We start from the raw sequence: 23,109 nt of genomic DNA on the forward strand, positions 1-23,109 counted from the left end.
AAAAATCAATTCCGTAATTCCAATTACGGCAAACAAACACACCCTAAATATCAAGTTGAATTTTGAATCGAATAATTTTTTAAATCCAAATCAAATTGGATGATTAGTGAAAAAATATAACACTCTGGTCCTATTTTAGTCGATTTTTTAAAAATAAATAAATAATTTTGATGTGATAATTTTTGAGTCAAGATTAAGGTTGAACTATCTAGGGCCGTAAATGAGACGAGACAGATCGCAAGCTATTCGAGATCGACTCGATCAAGACTCGATAAATACTCGGATCGAATGGACTCGACTCGAGCTCGAGCTCGACTCGAGTTCTTAACGAGCTGAAACAAGCTACTCGATATTCGACTCGAAAATCTCGTGAGCAGCTCGAAAATATAATATATTAAGATTTTATTTTAAAAAAATAAATTAATAATAATATTAATATTTATGTATTGATTTTTTTTAAAATACAATAAGATTTCATGTATTTAAGGTTCATATTCGAGTTTGAGATTTTAATCGAGTTATGTTTAAATTTTTTTTTCATTTCGAGCCTTTTCGAGCTGATCACGAGCTTCAGTTCAGGATTTCGAGTTCGAGTCGAGCTTGAAAATTTTAAACTCGCGAGTTTTCGAGTCGAGCTCCATTTCAGAATTTTCGAGTCGAGTCGAGCTCAGCAATACTCGAACTCGACTCGGCTCGTTTACACCCTTATAACTATCTATCTATTGACCCTTCGAATAACTTAATATTTATCTCGAACAATTGTGAACTAGCATTAGAATTGACATGAAATATATTAAAAACACGTGATTAATTAAAGCGTCTTTACTTTTAGATTCAGCAAACAAATGAATAATCATCGAATTGCTAGGAGTTTCGTACAATAAATACATTAGGGCATACAATACAACATTATCAAAGTTATGGTTGCCAATTCTGCTACAATTTCATGCACTGAACCCTTTCTCCAAGGAACCCCAATGCCCTGATGGAATGCTGACACAAGCTTGTGCCGATGCCTCAGCCATCTTTTCCGGCTGAATTCCAGCATTGCAGATGTTCGCAAGGGAACGCATGTGTTTCATCCCGTACTGTGACAGTGATCCGCAATCAGCCTCGAAGGTTCTCACCTGCATCGATGAACAGAGAATGTTTGTAAGTTAGCAAGACCAGGGGAAAAATACAATGGAAGAGAGGCCGATAATCCAAGATCTTTTACCATTTTCTTGAGGCATTTCCAGTCGTCAACAAGCGGTTGACCGGCAGGCCGAACAGTGTTAAGAACTTCTGGGCCTCTTTCGATTCCAAATAACAGCTTGCCAATGAGTTTAATACTATTGTCTATGTGCATCCTATGAGACATGACTTCCATAAACTGCTTTAGGGCTTCAGCCTTCCTAGCCGAGCCATCAGGTGCCTTGCGATACTGCATGTTGAGTTCGAATATAGCTCGAGTGAGATGGATACTGAAAACTAGCATATTCAGGTTTCACATGTACGAAACAAAGTGTCTATCTTACAGACTTGAAATTATTCACAGTAAGAGCGTCAGAAAGAAACATAAGCATGCACATAGCCACATACACATATATTATGGTGCGTCGTTATATTTAAAAATTGATGTGAACAATCGATTAGTGTGTTTAACATACGAGTTGAGAGAAATTAGAGACGAACCTTATCCCAAAAATGGACAAGATCAGCATCGCGTTGATTAACAGCTTTTGTAGGTGGCACCAAGGAGTTCTCGCCGACAAATGTGAAGTTATCGTTTGCAGGATTTGTACCAAAGTATGCGAAGAGATGATCCCTGCTAATACCTATATCACCAAATTGCATAACATGAGATCCATATGCTGTATTGCCATTGCTAGTCCTCTTTCTCACCTGTAAAAGCCAGCAAAGTGAAATTTTACGACTGATCTCGTAGTGCTAAGCAAATACAGTTTTTAAAATGGCCTTACAAGTTCATATTGCTGGTGCAAAGTCTCCGTTCGCAAGTTATGCATGTCACTGCTCAACAAAAAACCAAAAGAAACATACCAAGAGATGTAACTCAACAGAAAAAAAAAGCCAATTCATCAGCCTTAAAAGATTTCCTAAATTTAATCCATACAGTACGATAAGAAGAAGAATATATTTGCCGCTTCGTCTCTGTCCTTATATATTTGTTTACCAAATTCTCAACTTCAGTAAGGTGGTGCCATGGAATGTACTAAAGATGCTAATTTATGTATAACTTTCGGAATCTTTCAAACACAGACATAGGAAATAAGCTTCAACTTCAAAATTCTCGCCGGTTCAATGTTCTAATGTGTAATTCAATGTTCTAATGTGTAAATGAAACCCACCAATACATACCTGTCCTCCATCCAAGCGACACTGTACAAGTCTCCCAAGCAAGTTTCATACTCTTGGGGAGGACTCGGGTACTCTCCTGGACAATAGGTTCCCCAGCTACTCTCGACAGCATTTGATGCTGTCGTTGCATAGATATTCAAACCCTCGGGAAGAAGACCCTCAAAGATACTTCCAGACTCGCAAGCTTCAAGATAGAATACCTACGATGTTACATGCGGACAGGACATTAAAAATGGTGTTAAACTGATGAACACCACATCCGGAAACCGACAGATTTCAAAACGAAAAAAAAATTACCAAGGTTTTATAGGATCCCAATGCATGCTTTTTCTTTAAAATGTCAATTAAATCATCAGCAAAAAAGATAAGGTAAGGTAGGCATTCCTGGATTAAAACACAATGGATGATCATTCATTAGCAACTCCCCAAACCGATATTTTCAAGCCGGAAAAATACTAGAATCTGAAGTAATAGCTATGAAGCTAAGGAGCAAGCTAAAGAGAACTAACCAAGAATGCCAGGACCTCCATGGTCAGAGTAAAAAAACGAAATATGATCGTTGGGGCCACTATCTACAACTTTACCACTACCACCGGTGATAGCGGATTTGTTTCCGAGGATAGCAGCAAAAAAGTTGTTAACAGTAACATTTTCTTTAGTATAATCCTGCAAAGGAACACAATTAGGGAATGGAAACAATTTATATTCTTACAAGGTAAAAAGAACGGACCTTTGGAACTCCATTATAAACATCATTGCCATGGGGACTGTTAATAATGATTCCTTGTCTGGGGTTTTCTTCATTGTAGGCAATATCATCATACATAAAAACTATTATATTTTCCTCTTTAAGACCACCCTTTCTCAGAAGTTGATAAGCATGGCAAACATCAGCCTGAAACAGATAAAAATTAACATATCTATGAAAAATATAAAGGAGCCCTTAAACTTCTAAAAAAATCAATTAAGCCCCCACACTGTTTTACTATGAAAAATTAAATCAATTAAACACATGAACCGAGAAATTGAATCTATTAAGTCTTCTAATCAATTCTGACGGTTACATATTTCTTTTAAGAAAAGTGTTAAATATTTTTATTTAAAAATTAACAAATTTATGAAAATACATTTGAGTGATATGACAAATCGTGACATGACATGTGAATCAATTATTAAAAAAGGGCTAAACTTAATGATCAATATTAGTTAAAGAGATGAATTGATCAATTTCAAAGTATAATAATTTGATTGGATGTAAAAGGAATTCAACGACTTAACAAATTCTCAAAAGTTTAAGTACTTCTAGCACCTAAATACATCATACGAAGCAGAAACGATAAATTCATCACAAAATTCCCCAAAAAAAAGGAACTCAATTGAAGCGGAGTGGCAATTCAAACATGATGAAAAGTAATTTTTTTTATAATTATGACGAAGTTAGAGAGAAAAAAACCCCAAAAAGTTGAGATTTGAGGAAGAATTTATGACCTGATGCCTATAATTCCAATACCCATTAGATCCAGCAATCAAGACCGCCCATCTGGTGCCGTCAACTTCATCTTTGTCGCCCCCGTGGAAGAATTTATAAGCTTCCGACGGTAACCGGAGTACGTCGCCGGTATCATCTTTTCCGGCCGAGACAATTCCGGTCAACGACAACAAGATTAGAATCGCACCAGACACGATCGAAGTCATGATTTTGATGATTATGCAAAATTCAAGATTGTTGCAGCTAATACAGAGCCAAGGATAACGTAAGGGGGGACAGATATATTTATCTAAGAAGATTTTGATAGGAGATGTGTGAATGCATCTGGGCCGTCGATATCGGGTTATTGGAAGTTGTTTACAATTGACGGTTGTGATGAGAGAAAGACTTGTTTAAAATGGTTGGATTATATTTTACTTTAGGTTAATTTGAGATTTGAATTAATTTTGGACTCAAATTATTGGAGATTTTAGAGATCACGGTTTCAAGCATTTACAGTTGTAGCAGGATGATTAAATGTTTATTTTCAAATAATTGATAATATCTCGAATATGTATTACTCTTTAATCACCTTAACTTAATAAAAAAAATTTGTTTAATATAAAATTATTATATGTTTGGATTATTCATGTTTGAAGCTCAATTTTATAAATTGGGACATCGGTCGGGTTTTCTTAAATCAAATTATTATAAATTTAAATTACTGAGTTCGATCATTTTGTATTTAATCACGTTGAATTTATATCATGTTTATTAATATATATTTAAAATTAAGTTATTTCAAGTTCTAGTAGTTTATATTTGAATAAATTCATATTCGAATTGGACATACTTAAAGTTATTAAGTTCCTATGATAAAAATAGATCATCCAGATCGATTTTTTTGAATTAGATAGGTTTAAAATATATTCGAACAAACTCGAATTTTTAATACTCTTATAAGATTATTCAATTCAATCGGTTAGTTCGATACCAAGTTTAAATAACAATTAATCATCAAATCTATTGTACATTGGTTGGTTTGATTATAGATTTGCACGTGCTCTATTTGCCACTCTCCTTTTGCTTTGGCATTGGTGTTTCCTACTATTTTCCACCGGGATTGTATGATGAAACCCGACGGTTAATGTAAATCATTGACAATGATTATGACAAAAAAAGCATCAAATCCAGATACATAACACAAGAAAACAAATGAAATTATTCAAACTGCTTGACCATTTAAATCCAAAACAGCACATCAAACATCCTCTGAACAAAATCATGATGATCGGTTCAAGGAAACTGAAGTTCCAAATAATACAATAAGTGCAGTCACCATACAAGGAATAGAAACCTCATTGACTTTTATGTTCAAAAGCTTCTACATGGCATTTCACAAGAGAATTGATTTATTTAATTGTCCTTCACTGCATACAAATGATATCCTTACTTGGACCACCAATGGAGGAAATCCTTGCGCCTGTTGATCTTCTTCTGCAATTGAAGAACTCCATACAGTAATGCCTCTGCAGTGGGTGGGCAACCGGGAACATAGATGTCAACAGGGACAATTCTATCACAACCTCTAACAACGGAGTATGAGTAGTGGTAGTATCCACCTCCATTTGCACAGCTTCCCATAGAAATCACCCACCTTGGCTCAGGCATTTGGTCGTATACCCTGCAAAGATCACAATACCATTGAATCAACTGAAGACCAGGAAAACAAACGGGAAATATTAAGTAAAGGAGGAAGAGTGTTGAGTCTTTGTCAAGTTGTCATACACAAAATTTCATAGAATCCCTCAAGCCAAGCAACATAATTTGGGAACTGCTACTATGAATCATAAAATTCAAAGCAGAGAGTGAGATACCAGCAAGGGCAAAAGCATTATGGTTGCATTTGTTTCACAAAATCTCGGAGGAAAAAAAATCAAAATGCCATATCACATTAAAAACAAAACTTCTCATGGACATGCCACTCTAGATTCACCATCACACATTTAGCCTATTGTCCTTATGAGACTAAATTACAAGCCAATAAGCCAGCTCACTCTAACAAGAACAAACCTTGACATGTATTAATATATTTGTAAAAAATACGAATCCTCTTCATGACACACCGTGTCCTGTCTAAATCGCACAAATTTATCCAGGGCCACACAAGTTTGAGCTTCAGGTTTTATACACGAAGCTAATAGCATAAAGAGATTACAGAAAGAAACTGATGGCAATCATAGTTCTTTATGTTTTTAACTCTAACAATTCACCGAAAATCAAAAGGAAAATGATATGTTGAATAGACAGTAAAAAAAATATATAATCTTCACAATTTGAGTATTGAAATCGAACCACAATGTTTCTTATATAAGGGAGCATGAAAAGGGCATAATGTTTAAGAAATAAACAGCCCCAGGTAGCTTTCAGTTCATTATCAACGAATCAAATACTCCCAAAATAATCCATCTAATACAGAGAAATATTTATATTCATCACTTGAAAATTGCTCCCAGATTAAATCAAAGGAATTCAGCCACAAATCAAGTGATAAATATGCCCTTGACACAGATCATATAGAGGATTCACGAATTAAATTTTGCAATTATGCCTGCATATAATGACCCTAAAAATAACCAGCTATATTAAATAATATAGAGATCAAATAGAGGAATATTAAATTAAATATCTTAACGAAACCCTAAGAAATGAAATTAAACCATACTTGCGGAGAGCAGGGGCCATTTTGTTGGTAAGGGTGCCGGCAACAATCATGCAATCGGATTGGCGAGGACTGGGCCTGAAAATGACACCGAATCGATCGAAATCGTAGCGAGAAGCACCGGCGTGCATCATTTCAACCGCGCAGCAAGCGAGGCCGAAGGTCATGGGCCAGATGGACCCACGACGGGCCCAATTCAAGAGATCATCGACCTTGGAGATTACGTATTCGGCAGGCTTAGAGAGTCCGGTGGGAGGTGCGGATGTTGACGGCGGAGAAGGGCGGGCGTATGTGGATGGCGTGGCGGAGGAGGAGAGAGAAGGGGTAGCGGTGTGAATAGAGAGCGCACGCTGCGCGTAGAGTAGATGGGGTAGACGACTGGCTGTGGTTCGGGTTAAGCCATGACACGGCGACGGCAGGTCTATGGAAAGAGTAGAGTTTGGCTTTGGAGAGGCGATGGATTTGAAGTTAATAATTTAAAGGGACGAACTCTCTCGGGTTATTGCTTAAATTAGCATCGTTGTCATACTTTGTTTGCTGCCACGTGTGGGGTTAGAAGTTTATCACTCTATAGTTAGTTCGGGTCGGACCGTGCTCAATTTAGTTAACAAATTATATTAATTTATTATATATAAGTGAAAAATATTATTAATAAAATTATTTAATAAATAGTTGTGAGTGAATTGGTGAACAATAATAAATAAATTCTTTAATTTTTTTATGTTCGATTTCAAATAATAAATTTTAATCTATTTTATTTAAAAAATATAAAAATAAACTATTTATTATTATATTAATGAATTTGCCTTATAATTTTTTAATTGAATTGATGTTTGATTAAACTAAATTTAATAGAAAATGGTTGAAAATTATTTAGAGAAATAATGCTTTAAATTACTTAGGAATTTATTGTAATTTTCTATTATATATGATAAAATTATATAAATGAATTTGTCTTATAATTTTTTAGTTGAATTGATGTTTGATTAAACTAAATTTAATAGAAAATGGTAGAAAATTATTTAGAGAAATGATGATTTAAATTATTTAGAAATTTATTGTAATTTTCTGCTATATATGATAAAATTATATAAATGAATTTGCCTTATAATTGTTTTAGTTGAATTGATGTTTGATTAAACTAAATTTAATAAAAAATGATTGAAAATTATTTAGAGATATAAATGAATTTGCCTTATAATTTTTTAGTTGAATTGATGTTTGATTAAACTAAATTTAACAGAAAATGGTTGAAAATTATTTATAGAAATGATGATTTAAATTACTTAAGGATTTATTGTAATTTTCCACTATATACGATAAAATTATATAAATGAATTTGCCTTATAAATTTTTAGTTGAATTGATGTTTGCTTAAACTAAATTTAAGAGAAAATGGTTGAAAATTATTTAGAGAAATGATGATTTAAATTGGCAAAAGTGCCACAATAATGCATCGTGGGAAGTTTTTTCTCAGGATAATGTGGTTCCAAAATTATTTCCCCATCTAGGGTCTTTTCTACAGTACAAGCCTAAAGACCCCAAGATTTCTCGGCGTCTTCAGGCAAACTAAAAGGCCCTATGATCACTTAGCGTCTTCAGGCAAGTTGACCATGTAGAAGACTCTGTGATTACTGATAACTTCCTAAAAAGGTTAAATTTAAGGCATTTTTCACTTAAGTTATTGTTTGTTTAAGAGCCCATTTTAGACATTTTAGGATCATGTAGTTGCATATAGTTGCATTTTGCGGTGGTATTGCTATTTTATCTTTTAAGGATGTTGTATGAGAGAAAGGTGTAGATTGCTTATGGTGTGTAGGAAATAGCAAGCAGAAGGTCGCACTAGGAAGGAATGTCGTGACATCACATGTGCTGAAGCAAATTGAAATGCCTTGCCATTTCTGGCACAGAAACAGACAAAAAGATATTTCTGTAAAAGAACAGCTGACACAACACGTGAATAATGGTTGTAACCACCTGCTGGGGGACCACTGCCACCTGGAGGATAAGGTTCACGTATAAGAAGTGACTCTAGAGGTATGAGGGGTTTTTTGAGCGCAACAACCTCATCATTACCCTTAGATATTTTTATTATATATTACACCTCACATTAAAAGATAAGGGAGATGAGGATTTTCTTCAACATTTTCTTATCTTTTCACCGTATCCCTTTCTTCTTCCTTGAGTGGTGTTCCTCTATTGATAAGCTCCAAGGAATGGTGAGCTAGACATCTGAGAGGAGCTAGTGAGCTAAAGCGAGTCTTGGTGGTTGAAGAGAGCTCTGGTGGCGCGCGTCGAAGCTTCTTCTCCCTTTCCTTTGCTGCTATTTTTCCATTTTATTATTGGGTTATTTGGAATGAATATATTTCATGGCTTGTTCTATAGATTATTCGAACCCCACCATGAACTAACTTTATTTGGTGGGGTTGTTTTATGGATGTTTAACTTTATTTTAATGGTAGATCTATATTTATCTTTTGTATTTGCTTGTTTTGCTTATGAATGCTTCATCGTCTAAGTTTGTAAGAGGCATGAGAGTGCCCATTTCTTAGATGAAGGCTAGGTGTTCGAGAGAAACTTAGGTAAAAAATACTTGTAGTATTCGAGAGAAACACAAGAAAAGATCCACATAAGCAATGGGCTATAGTACTTTCTTAAGCTTTGAACCGACCTAGTAATACTTGTTGAAAACATTTTGATATTTCGATATAACAAATTAAGATAAATGAATTTTAATATTTTCCAAAAAGATTTTCTAAGTATATTCGATATAATTATTTGAATATCAAAATATTACTCCAAATCTTTCAAATGTCATTTTAATCCTTACTCAAGTGTAAAATTAAGTTTTAAACTTAAAATAATTTCAAAACAATTTTACAAAATATTTCGAACCATTTCAAAGCCAAAAATTCCAGATTGCTCAGAGGGAATCAATTCCCCCCCAAGGGGGTACCGATTCCCCCTGAATGGTTTGGCTCCGAAAAAAAACAGAATGCTCGGAGGGAACCGATTCCCCTAAGGGGTATCGATTCCCCCCACGCTCTAAGCAAAATATTAATTATTTTCACACTTAAACGGCTCCAATATCTTCATTAATGATCTCCAACGTTCAAAAGTGATTCAAGGTGTATTTAAACAAGCTTAGAAGCCATTGATCTACAACAAGAAAAAACAATCAACAAGAATCAAGAGAGAATCAAAGAGAAATCATCAAACCTTAAGTTTGAGCCTTTCAAGCCTATTTTTCATTCAATATTCATTTTGCTTTCAAGAAAACTAGTTATACTCAATTGTATTCATTTTTTTACTGTTCTTTTCTTTGTTCTAGAATTGTGCAAATAATCTATCTTGTGAGGATTTCCTTGTAAGTTTGCAAATTTGTAATATTCTCTTTGAGAAAGAGTGTTCTCAAGAATTGGGGTATATTCTTGAGGGAGTTGTAAGGTTATCTCTTTGGCCTCAAAAGAAAGAACAAATTAGTGAATTTGTTGGAAACTCCTTAGTGTGGATAGCTAAGGTAGTGAATGTAGACTTTGATTGAGAAAGTCGAACCACTCTAAATCGTTGTGCAATTACTTTCAATTTTCTACAAAAGCTTCCATAAAATTTTAATTGCCAATTCACCCCCTCTTGGCCGATTTCGTCGATCGATTAACTCAACAATTGGTATCAAAGCCTAACTTATTTGAAGGTTTAATCACCTCTTGAGTCAATTCAGGAAGAGTTACATCGATTATCAAGTCATCAATGGCCTCCACTTCAAACTTCGACTGCGGTCTCGATTCAATGCCCGTCAACAAGCCTCCTTTCTTCAATGATGCTAACTATGCCTATTGGAAGAGTAGGATGATGTAATTTATTCAAGAAAGTGACATGCAAGCATGGATTGTTGTAGAAGATGGATATATCAAGTCTCTCACTCATCCAAGATTATGGAGCAAAGGAGAGACGAAAATGTTCCAGCTCAACTCCAAAGCCATCCATATTATATTTTGTGCCCTTGGACCAGATGAATATGGAAGAGTTTCATCTTGTACAACCGCCAAAGAAATATGGGATAAACCAGAAGTCACCCATGAAGGCACCAACGAGGTAAAATAATCTAAAATTAGTCTTCTAACACATAGCTATGAAAATTTCAGGATGAAACCAAATGAAGATATCAAAGCTATGACGGATAGATTCTCAACGATTATCAATGGTCTCAAATCATATGGAGTGTAACACCCCCAACCCGTATCTGATCCGGATACGAGTCCGAAGTGTCACATTGACTTTTCAAACATTTATTCGTATAAAATAGTGAGTAATTTAAAAACTTTGATAACATTTAACTTATTCAAAACGTTTACAAAATATATATCAGAGTTCATACAATTTATGTCTTTAGACTACATGCCAACTACACTCTATATACAGTACATATATTTTCTGATCTGACATTTGGTAAGGAAAACTGACTTGTCTTGCTCCGCATTACTCTTTACTCTTCTCGAAACCTACGTGTGAAACAATCACACGCTAAGTCGAAGACTTAGTGAGGCATATAAAACATATAATATTTCATATAACATAAATCATACATAAACATATACCATCATTATCATTAAGAAACACACATAACATCATATGATTCATGTAACACATCTCAAACCACTTATAAACCCATCGTATACATATCACATTCAGTATGCTTGTTTAATCACTTTATTAGCCCATGCACACTAGTGAGAACTTAAGGTATGTGAGTACATTGAGGTTGTGCACACATATGCTGTCACACAGCTCGATCAATGTCCCGAAGGACCAGTCCATAGATTCCGAAGAACCTAGGTAAACAGTCCATATGTCCCGAAGAACATAGGTAAACAGTCCATATGTCCCGAAACATAGGTAAACAGTCCATATGTCCCGAAGAACATAGGTAAAAAGTCCATATGTCCCGAAGAACATAGGTAAACCCTCGACCCTTGGCATGCCAACTATACCCCTAGCTCTCATATCACATAACATGGGCATTATCATTTATAACAGTTCACATTATTTATTCATATTCTTTCTCTTATAACCACCTATCTTTCTTTTCAGTCACGTATCATATGTACGTGTAATCATTGATCTCATAATCACATGTTCCTTCTTTTCTATCACATACCACATGTATGTGTAAACATATATCTAATATCATATGTTGCATGTAATCACATAGATCTTATCATATAGCTTCTTTCACATATACATGTAATCACTTAGTCTATTTTCATGTAATTATTTTCACTTCTCATATGATCTTATATTCATATCTCACACAGCTCATATCACCTTGCATTGTTTCATATAAACATAGATGTCATATCTTGTTCGCATATATTTTACATATAACTCATATATCTCATAGTTCTTTCACATAGCTCACTATCATATTTTCATATCATAAATCTTATAATGGATTCTTATATCATCATTTGTTTCCTTTCTACCTATTCATAATCACATATTCATATAGTTTATTATCATATCATATGGTTTATATCATCATAACATATCACACATTCACATCAACCATATAATACATATATACAATAACATGTCAACACATATAAATCATACACGTATATACTTCTATTTATAAATTCATGCATTTTACTATGGAAATAGACTTGTTACAAGTCTTATTTCCATTTAACATCATATAATACTAATATGCACTCACCTGGCCTCACTAGTCCATTTTAATCTATTATCTTCCCTTTTTATCTCTTATCTTCCCTTTTTATCGATCTTACTTGTCAATGATTCCGGAACTCGTTTAGGCTCTGAATCTACATAATTATACATTTTAAGACAATTATTAGATACCTACACCTTGTAATTGGATACTAGCAACTTAAACGAACTTATTAAACCAATATGCACATTTTTCCTTTAGGGGGAATCGGTTCCCTACTATGGGGGTATCGATTCCCTCATGACATTCTGGAAATTTTGTTCGTTTGAAGGGTATCGGTTCCCCTTGAATGGGTACCGATTCCCCTTGCCCAGAAATCATATTTTTGAGCTCGAAATTCACTTCATTTCAGCTTAAACCTTCATATTTTACTTCCTTTAATATTCCTAACTTCCATACACATATTTAAACTCATTTCTATTCCATAATCACTTCTTTAAATCCAAAATTCCATCATTTACATGGCATTCAAGAATCACACTAAATTTTCAATGTGTTCTAATTCCAATTCTAACACTTCATACTTCTTAATTAGATTGATGACAAGTCAAATTCATTCATAAAACTTCAACAACCATATCATATCAAAATTTCATCTTAAAACTCATATTACAAATTCCTTCTTAATTCCTTTATCTTATTGTTTAAATCCAATGTAAGCTTTCCTTAAGCTTATTTAATACCCAAAAAATCAAAACTAATTTATAATTCAAGAATTAAGAAGCTAAAATTAAACTCACCCTTATGAAGTAAACCAACGGGAAGAAGAAAGAAGAAGAATGAAGCTTTCCAGATACTTCCTCACTCATAAGCTTCTCTCTTTAAATAAAAGATAAATATCTTTTACATAAAAAGACCATAATACCCTTTCAATTCTTCCATAATTACCATTAATCCACTATCAAAATATTACACTTTAAATCCCTAAACTTTTCAATTTTTCCTAAATTGATCACCAAATTCTGAAACTTTTCAATTTAGTCATTAACCCGGTATTGCGGATGTTACATGGAGAGATCATTCCAAATGAAAAGCTTGTGAGGAAGTTAGTTTACTCACTTCCAAAATCATGGCAATCCAAGAAGACTACAATCATCGAGGCTAAGAACCTAAAGTCCTTAACTCTTGAAGAGCTAATTGGTTCCCTCCTCACTCATGAAATGATGCTTGAAGATGAGGTGGACCTCGATAAGATTTAAGAGACACCAAAGGAGAAGGAAAAGAAGAAAAATATTGGAGTTGCTCTCAAATCCACAAAAGAAGAGAGTGATTCGGATGAAGATGACGATGACGAGGAAATAGCATTATTTGCGAAACGATTCAGAAAAATGACGAGACCTTACCAAGGAAGAAAATTTAAACGAAATGAAGGTCTCAAAAATGAACCAAAAGAGAAGGACCCGATCATTTTCTATGAATGCAAAAAGCCGGGGCATGCCAAATATGATTTTTCAAAATTGAAAAATGAAAATAAACTCATATCCAAAACCAACAATGATCTTGAAAGTAAAATCAAAGATTTGCAAATCAAACTAGAAGAGTTTGAAAAGAAAATTTTGGATTTGCAAAATTTACTTTCAAAGGTCAATGATGATCATCAAAAGAAAATTGATGATCTTAAAACCTCTTTTGATAAAGTTGGAACAAAACGTTTTGAAAAAGGAGAAAATTCAAAATCCAACTTTGTTAGAAAAAGTTTTAAAAACTACAATCATAGAGGTCCCCGAAGAACCTCCAATGGAAAAATCGTTAGAAGTATATGGGTTCCTAAAGGACTCATTACTACTAAAGATAAAGATATCCTACACAAATGGATACCTAAGGGGACTAGGATTTTGGAAACTAAAGAATATGGACCCAAAAGAATTTGGGTACCAAAAATTAGAAATTAATCTATGTTTGTAGGAAAAGGAGCATTGCTACAAGGAACGGGAAAAAAATTCAAATTCATGGTACCTTGATAGTGGATGCTCGAGACACATGATCGAGGACAAAAATCGATTCATAGAGCTTAACGCCAAATATGGAGGAGAAGTGACTTTTGGTGATAATTCAAAAGGTTACATCGAAGGTATAGGTACAATAGGTAATACCTCTTCCATACAAATTAGAAATGTTTTATATGTGAATGGATTAAAGCATAATCTTTTGAGCATTAGTCAATTTTGTGATAAGGGATTCAATGTCATGTTTGAAACTAATGGTTGTAAAGTCATTGACATTGCATCTAATCGGATTATGCTTGTTGGTCATAGAATAGGAAACATTTACATGGTGCATTTAGACTCTATAGATATAACTAATTTATGCCTAGTTGCTAAGGACGAGCATGATAGTTGGTTATGACATAGGAGACTAGGTCATGCTAGTATGAGTGTTTTGCAACGGTTAATTCAAGGAGATTTGGTTCGAGGACTGCCTAAACTAAAATTTGATAATGATAAAATCTGTGATGCTTGTGCTAAAGGAAAACAAAAGCGAGTTTCTTTTAAATCCATTAATGATGTATCAACTAGTAGAGTATTGCAATTGATCCATTTAGATCTTTTTGGGCCATCTAGAACTACTAGCTTGGGTGGAAAACAATATGCATTTGTCTTGGTAGATGACTATTCTAGATATACTTGGGTTCTATTCTTAAGTACTAAAGATGAAGCATTAGAAAAATTCATCACGTTTTCAAAAGTAATCCAAAACGAAAAATGTTACTCTATAACTAGTGTTAGGAGTGATCATGGAACTGAATTTGAAAATCTTGGATTTACTGAGTTTTGTAATTCTAATGGTATTGGCCATAATTTTTCATCACCTAGAACCCCTCAACAAAATGGAGTTGTTGAGAGGAAAAATAGAACTTTAGAAGAAATGGCTAGAATCATGCTTTGTGAAAACAATTTGCCAAAATACTTTTGGGCAGAAGCTACAAATACCGCTTGTTATATTATAAATCGAGTAATGATTAGGCCTATTTAAAAGAAAACTCCATATGAACTTTTCAAAAATAAAAAGCCTAACATTAGTTATTTTCATCCTTTTGGATGTAAGTGTTTTGTTTTAAACAACGGCAAAGACAATATTGGGAAATTTGATGCTAAAAGTGATGATGAAATTTTTTTGGGTTATTCCTTAATTTCTAAAGCTTATCGAGTATTTAATAAAAGAACTTTAGTTGCAGAAGAGTCTATATATGTTGTTTTCGATGATAACCTCATTCCGAGGAAGGATTCTTGTGTGAATGATGATGTATGTGTTATAAATACAAATGACGTTAGACATGACGTTGGAGAACCATTATCAAAGGAAGAAACAAAAAATGAGGAAACTCATGATCCTCTCGAGAATCCAACCATTGAAGAAAGGGAAGTCTCTTACCTAAGGGAATACAACTATGTCAAAGATGGTGAGATTATAGGTGATCCATCCAAAGGGGTAACAACTCGATCTTCTCTTAGAAATATTTGTAATTATGTTGCATTTATCTCATGCATAGAGCGTAAGAATATTAAAGAAGCATTAAATGATGAACATTGGATTATGGCTATGCAAGAAGAGTTAAATCAATTTGAGAGAAGTAAAGTTTGGACACTAGTTGAAAGGCCTAGTAATAAATCTACTGTAGGTACTAGATGGGTATTTAGGAATAAGCTTGATGAGAGTGGTAATATAGTGAGAAACAAGGCTAGACTTGTTGCTCAAGGGTATACTCAAGAAGAGCGCATAGACTATGATGAAACATACGCTCCCGTAGCTAGAATGGAAGCAATTAGAATGTTATTAGCATTTGCATGTTTTCCTGAATTTAAATTATATCAAATGGATGTTAAAAGTGCATTTTAAATGGTTTTATTAAAGAAGAAGTATATGTGGAACAACCTCCAGGTTTTGAAGATTCAAAATTTCCGGATCATGTTCTTAAATTGACAAAAGCACTTTATGGTTTAAAACAAGCTCCTAGAGCTTGGTATGAAAGATTGTCAAACTTTTTAATTGAAAAAGGTTTTTCAAAATGGAAGGTTGACACTACATTGTTTTTAAAGCATAAAGGTAAAGATTTATTAGTAGTTCAAATTTATGTTGATGATATAATATTTGGTTCTACTAATGATGTTCTTTGCCAAGAATTTTCTAAGCTAATGCAAAGCAAATTCGAAATGAGCATGATGGGGGAGCTCTCATTTTTCTTGGGACTCCAAATCAAGCAAAGAAAAGATGACATCTTCATCAATCAAGCTAAATACGTCAAAGATATGCTCAAAAAGTTTGGACTGGAAAATAGGAAGCCTCATGACACTCCAATGAGCTCTTCTACAAAGCTTAACTTGGATGAAGGAGGTAAATGTGTGGATGTTAAATTATATAGGTCAATGATTGGTTCTTTGCTCTATCTAACTGCAAGTAGACCAGACATTATGTTTAGTGTTTGCTTATGCGCTAGATTTCAATCATGTCCTAAGGAATCACATTTACTAGCTGTTAAGAGAATCTTTAGATACCTTAAGGATACTCCTAGTTTAGGACTTTGGTATCCTAGAGACTCTAGCTTTAGCTTGCTTTCCTTTTCTGATGCGGATTATGGAGGATGCAAATTAGATAGGAAAATAATCGATATCATGCCCAAGACTGCAGCAGCAGGAGACATCTGCCGATAGCATTACGCCTATAGTCAATGGCTCGACACATCTCCTTGTACAGGCAAGCCAAAACTGTCGAGCCCCAACTGAGTAATCCGGCCAGATTAAAGTCCCCAAGATGTTGCAACCATATACAGTGAACTTGGTTGTGTGATTTGTTCGGCATCAACAACCCTCCTATCAACTGTAATATGCATGCCTGTGCATACTGTTTAACTTCATCGTCAGACGCGTCCTCGCTCAACTCCCAAAAATTGACATCTAACCAATTTAACGGTATCTGTCCACCGTTAAAATTTTCCGAGACACGTCCTATACTAACCCGGCACAAAGTAGTCCAAGAACCGGAAGCTATCCCTGATATCACACCTCCATCCACCGAAAGCCCCAAGTGCATAAAAACATCCTCAAGCATGATCGTGCACTCTCCTCACGGAAGATGGAATGTGTGGGTCTCCGGCCTCCACCGCTTTACTAAGGCAAAAATAAGTTCTGGTTCTATCTTACAGTGACCCTGATATCTACCTAGGTTATCGAATCCAACCTCTATTAAATACGGCATTACACGAGTAGGTATAACTAAATTAAGGTTCCTAATAAAAGGATCTAATATACGGTCTCTCTCCTAAAATATAAATAATTACACAAATTAATTTTTAAATTAATAATCATGCATTAAATAAATTAATTAATTAAATTAAAACGTTAAAATGTTACCATATCAACAAAGTTTCGAGATATATGATTTCCATCCAACCAAAGTAGATCGCCTTCCATTTTATATCTGCAAAAAAATTAATTAAATAAAATATTAAACAATTAAAATAATTAAATAAATTACTAAAAAAATACTAAATAAAATAAAATATACCTTAATAAGAGAATATAAGAGTATTTGAGAGAAGTTGAGAGCATTTGGTGTGAAGAAAGTGATTGAGAATGAGGGTATTTATAGGGAGGGATGGTTGTAAACGGGTGTGGGTAGGTTGGTAATTAAGGGTATAGCGCGGGGCAAGGGCCGCACCTTTCTGACGCGTCTCAGAATCACAGGTAAGGTGCGGCCCCTGCCCCGCGCCATACACACGTGTATCCATGTCAGCATAAGGCGCGCCGTAGGGGGCGCGCCTTACCTCACGTGACGTCAAATCAGCGTATAACGCGCTATAGGGGGCACCTCACTGCAAAAGATGTTAGATCGAGAAATATAATCTGATCGGTACCTGATCGAAAATATTAAATTAAAAAATGATTTTTCGAGAAAAAACGTCATTTAATTTCGTGTATTTCAAGCAAATACAAAAAAAAAAGCTTTTGTGAAACCAACACGTGGCTCTCTCCACCATATCACCTTCATGTCAACCCATGTGAAGTTTTGAGGTTCCCAAAAAAAAATTGCATAGAAAATTCTATTCACCAAACCTTTTTTATTTTTATTTTAAGTCAATGTGAAGGTGCCACGTTAATAGAAATTCTTACACTTATTTTTTAAGGTAAAGCACATAAATGATTTTCAATTATATGATATGGTTTTGTTGAGTTTATCGATTATTAAAAGTTATAAAATAATTATTTGATTATAGAATGTCATTTTGTTGAGTCTCTCGACTATTACAAATTACAAAATGGTCACTCGAGTATTGATATGTTATAAACTCATTAATTCTGTTAAAATTTGGTAGTCATATGAGTTGGACATTAATCTTCTTATTTGGATATGATAAAATCTTATCCTTGAACCATTCAATTATATGGTCATTTGAGATTTTGGGATCATATTTTATCAAATTTCAGTTAATAGGTTAACGTCTAACTCATACTACAAATAATTTTTTTATAGAGACAAACGAATTTGAAATATATGAATAGTCGGATGATCATTTAATAACTTTTAATAGTCAAAAGATTTAACAAAATAATACCCTATTGTCGAGAGGCTCAAGAAAATAGTACATATAATCAGGAGACCATTTATGTAATTTACCTTAATTTTTATTGTTAAACTTTGCTTTGGTCCAAATACTCTGAGACTACCAATCAAGCGATCAACAAATCATGCCAGTTTAGGGATAATTATATGATTATATCGATTTTATAATTTAAAAAAATAGGTTTGAATCAAGTTAAATCAAATTTTGTGAAAAATTGAAACTAAATTTAGAATAAAAAAAACCTCGATGAAACTTAACCCGGGATAATCATATCATTATCTTATATATTCTTATGGACACTTGTTACAATGTTTCTTTTTATTTTTTAACTAGTTTCTTTTTATAATATAAATATGAATTTTAAATATCGATATTAGATTAGATCGAGTGTGAATTTTAACTCTAAAATTTAAGCCTGATTTTCAGTCGAATTGAATTTTCCTAATCTTGACTCTTGAGTCTTATAATATACAAATCACATTATTTTGAGTTGACTAAAACTTCAATTCAATCTAATTTGATCTATGATCATCTATTTATCGGCCCAACATTTTGTGAAGTATTATTATCCTCAAAATCAAATGTAAGTGAAAGAGTATAATATACAAAATCACATTACTTTTTAATGGAGTGAAATGTCATTTAATCTTTATATTTGAAAATTTTATAATTTAATTCATATTTTTATACTAATATAAAAATTTGACATATTCTTAATCTGATTATTTTAGGTTTTTTTTATCTTTTAGTGTAGCGATATTTTGAACTTCATAATATCATTTTCTATAATATATAATATAACATAATATCATGTCATCAACATAACTAATAATGATGTTGGTGGTGTTATAGGGTTTACGGTTTAGCCTTGGCCGAATGGATAGGTCTCTTGGATGTACTTGGCACCTAAAGAGGTTACATGGTAAACACATGGTGTAGCCTTGCATATGATCTCTTCCTTGTTGTCCATGACTTCCATGCCTAAGGAGATAACGGTAAGTTCGACCATGGTGCATGCTTTGCATATGATATGTGCTTAGGTAGCTAGCTAGGTGAGTAGTAGCTAGGTAGACTTAAGCTAGCTAGCTAGCGACACTCCAACTACTCAGCTACCCTCCAACTGCTTCCAGTCCTCAGCCCAGCGACTAAGTATTCAACTCCTTCCCAGCTACATTCAGCTGCCATTTAGCTCCTTTAGCTAGCTTTGAGCTGGTGTCCTTGTGCTTTGAGCTTCCTTTAACTAAGCTGAGCTTCCTTTCCTTTTAGCTAGTGTGAGCTGCCATGCTTTTAGTTCTTTGTTACCAAGCTGCCATAGTGTTCTTTGCCATTGCTTGCATCTATATAAATCATCAAAAACAAGTAAATTATCATTGTGCGAGCTAGGAATGAAACAAATACATGATGCCACCTATGTTATGTATATAAATGATCTAGTAAATGAATGCAAAACAAAGTATATAAACATAATATAAGTGAAGTATAAAGCTATGGAGCTAATAACATGCTATGCAACTTAAATGACATGCAATAGATAAAGTATAAAGTATATGAATATAATACTTAACATAAGATGCATATAATAAAGTAATATTGCATAATAATATGTGATGAGCATAACATACTTATGTATGCAAAGAATGAATGGCATAGTATAAATATGTATTAAATAAGTAAAATAAGAATCTAAGAAGTATGTAAAGACTATTGACTTCTATCATTGTGAAACAAGATGAAAGTATGAAGAAGATGAGTCAGTCATCCCATCTTATTTGAGGCAATTTGTCCTCAAATTAAAGCTCGTCGTTCATGTGTAATCCTTTTCCATAAGGATGGTCTAATCCTTATTCTCCTCATTTGGAACGTTCAATCTTCTTATTTCATCTTCTAAGGCCGAATGCTTATTTTTCTTGGTACCTCCTCAGCTTGAATCATCATAATCTCTTGGTGTTCTACCCTTTGGTAAGTTATCTCCAATGAACACGTTTTCAACGTAGCTTCTTTCAAAAGGTTCTTTATGTGGAAAGGTATTTTCAAAAGGTTTCTTTTTATAAAGAGTTTCCTCTAAAGGCCTTTCTTTGGAATGATTATTGCCAACATCTACTTTTTCGGAAACATTTTCTCCAAATGACAGCCCTTTTAAAGAGTGTCTTCTAATCTGTTCATCCTAACAAAAATGAAAGAATGAGTCTTTTGGTATGAAAAATATTCTGACCTCTTTGGCTCCTTCTTGGTGTTGATTTGAAACAACACATTCATTCAAGTAGGGATATGTCTTTTTGGCTCTAATCATCATGTTCCTTCAAAAAGATGCCAATCTTTCCCATCTATTCTATTGAATCATCACAACGTTTGGTGAAAAAATTAGTTTTTTTTTGGCATCTTCCTCCTTTGCGTTAGAAACAAATTGATTCTTCTTTAGTGCTTCAATGCTCTTTTTCATGGTGTTAGAATAACCTTTTGTCCTTCATACTTGAATGAGTATTGGTTGGTATAGCAATAATGGATGGTCTTCTTGTCATATCACCATGGCCTCCCAAGTAATATGTGACTTGTATGACCACATCAAAAAAAAGCACCTCATCCTTGTACTTTCCAATTGAAAAGGGAACTAGAACTTGCCTTGTTACATTCAACTCACCTCCATCATTGAGCCATTGTAGTTTGTAAGGAGTTAGATGCTTCAAAGTCTTCAAGCCTAGTTTGTCCACTATGATAATACTTGCTACGTTAGTAAAACTTCCACCGTTTATGATCATAAAACACACTTTACCATTGACGTTGCACCTTGTATGGAGTATATTTTCTCTTTACCATTCTTTATTCACCATTTGAGAGTTTAAGAGTCTCTTAACAACAAAAAACTCTCCATCAACAGCAAATTCAATTTTTCGTTCTTCATCTTCAATGATTTCTTCTCTTCCTTCTTCTTATGGTTTGGATGAAACTTCTCCATTATCTAGCATCAACATAGTGTTTTTATTAGGGCATTGGTTGGAAATATGACCTATTCCTGGGCACTTAATATCTCGAGTTCTTTCGAAATTGGTCGCTTGTTTTTCTTTTCCCTTTCCATTTATCATCACGGCTTGCTTAGACCTTTGCGTTTCAACATTCTCCTTGATTTGCAATGGAGTTTGCCTTCTGTAGTTGTTACTTCCTTGACTCCATTTGGTTGAAGAGCTGTTGCATCGGTTTTGGTTTCTTCTTTTGATTTGTCTCTTAATCTTCATAGCCATGTGTACTTTTTTGTCCATCTTAACATAATGTTGCAACTCAGTAAGGTTAGCAATTTTATAATTTAAACAGGATAATAAGCTTTCCATAGTTACTTCTCGATCTTCCTCAACATTGGCATGAATCATGGCTACTTCCATCTATTTGAAAAAATCTTCTACATTTCTGCTTCCTTGCTTGAGATTTTGTAACTTATGGAAAAGTCACGATGATAGTGAACGGGGATGAATATTCTCCTCATGATAGATGTCATAACGTCTCCTTCGGGAATTTGTTAGACTTAAAAAATTTAATTTGGGGAAAGACGATGAATGATTTTGGAGTCGCTATCAACCTTTAAATTAGGTAGGTTGAATACCTAAAATATCATTTTTAATGAGTTTAGAAAAATCATTAAAAGGCGAAAAATGGTATGCGTTTTACAAAAAAATCATTTTTAAGAGTTTGAGAGTCGATTACGTGTGGGGAAGGGTGAGCACCCCCACAACGCCCAAATTTGGTACCTAAACGATTATATGATGTCTAAATATTGGGAAATTACAAACTCAAAAATATATTTAAATTACGATCCTTCTATTCATTCGAAATTTATTTAAAAATACCATTTTAAAAAAACTAAAATAAAGTTGCTTTTCCAAATAAGAATATGATGACAACTAATAAATGCAATGGGCACAAAAATTAAAGAGCACAAGTATATTTTTATAGAATAAATTTGTTTATTTAACCTGAAAAATTACAATTATTTTTATAAGAAAAATGACATCATTTTATACGAACAATCCTTGAAAATACAATTTCCTTATAGTTATGAGACTTTTTCATGGATTCCCCTCACAAAATGGTGTTTCTTTAATTTTATGGATGATATAATTTAAAAGAGTATAGTATTATATAAAAAAATTTTAGAAATGCTCAGATAAAATAATGCTTTTTGTGCGAACAATCCTCGGGAATGCACTTCCTTTGTAGTTAGAAGATTTTTCCATGGATTCCCCTCACAAAAAGACATTGCCTTACATTTTTCATACCAAAGA

General features: G+C 33.7%; 1 protein-coding gene and 1 pseudogene across 1 annotated transcript; both read right to left on the reverse strand.

The window, feature by feature from the left end:
- Window positions 1-767: 767 nt before the first annotated feature.
- On the reverse strand, window positions 768-4,098 carry LOC120173529 (annotated as a pseudogene).
- A 986-nt stretch (window positions 4,099-5,084) lies between these two features.
- Window positions 5,085-7,012, reverse strand: LOC120173514 (NADH dehydrogenase [ubiquinone] iron-sulfur protein 7, mitochondrial-like; the record flags this gene model as incomplete). Its single annotated transcript, XM_039180657.1, has 2 exons — window positions 5,085-5,510; window positions 6,552-7,012. Coding segments are annotated over 2 exons (696 nt in total), but the record flags the coding sequence as incomplete, so codon positions are not given.
- Between the last annotated feature and the right edge of the window lie 16,097 nt (window positions 7,013-23,109).

The sequence above is a fragment of the Hibiscus syriacus genome, unplaced genomic scaffold (assembly GCF_006381635.1).
Source record: "Hibiscus syriacus cultivar Baekdansim isolate YM2019G1 unplaced genomic scaffold, ASM638163v2 tig00111954_pilon, whole genome shotgun sequence".
Classification (NCBI taxonomy): domain Eukaryota; kingdom Viridiplantae; phylum Streptophyta; class Magnoliopsida; order Malvales; family Malvaceae; genus Hibiscus; species Hibiscus syriacus.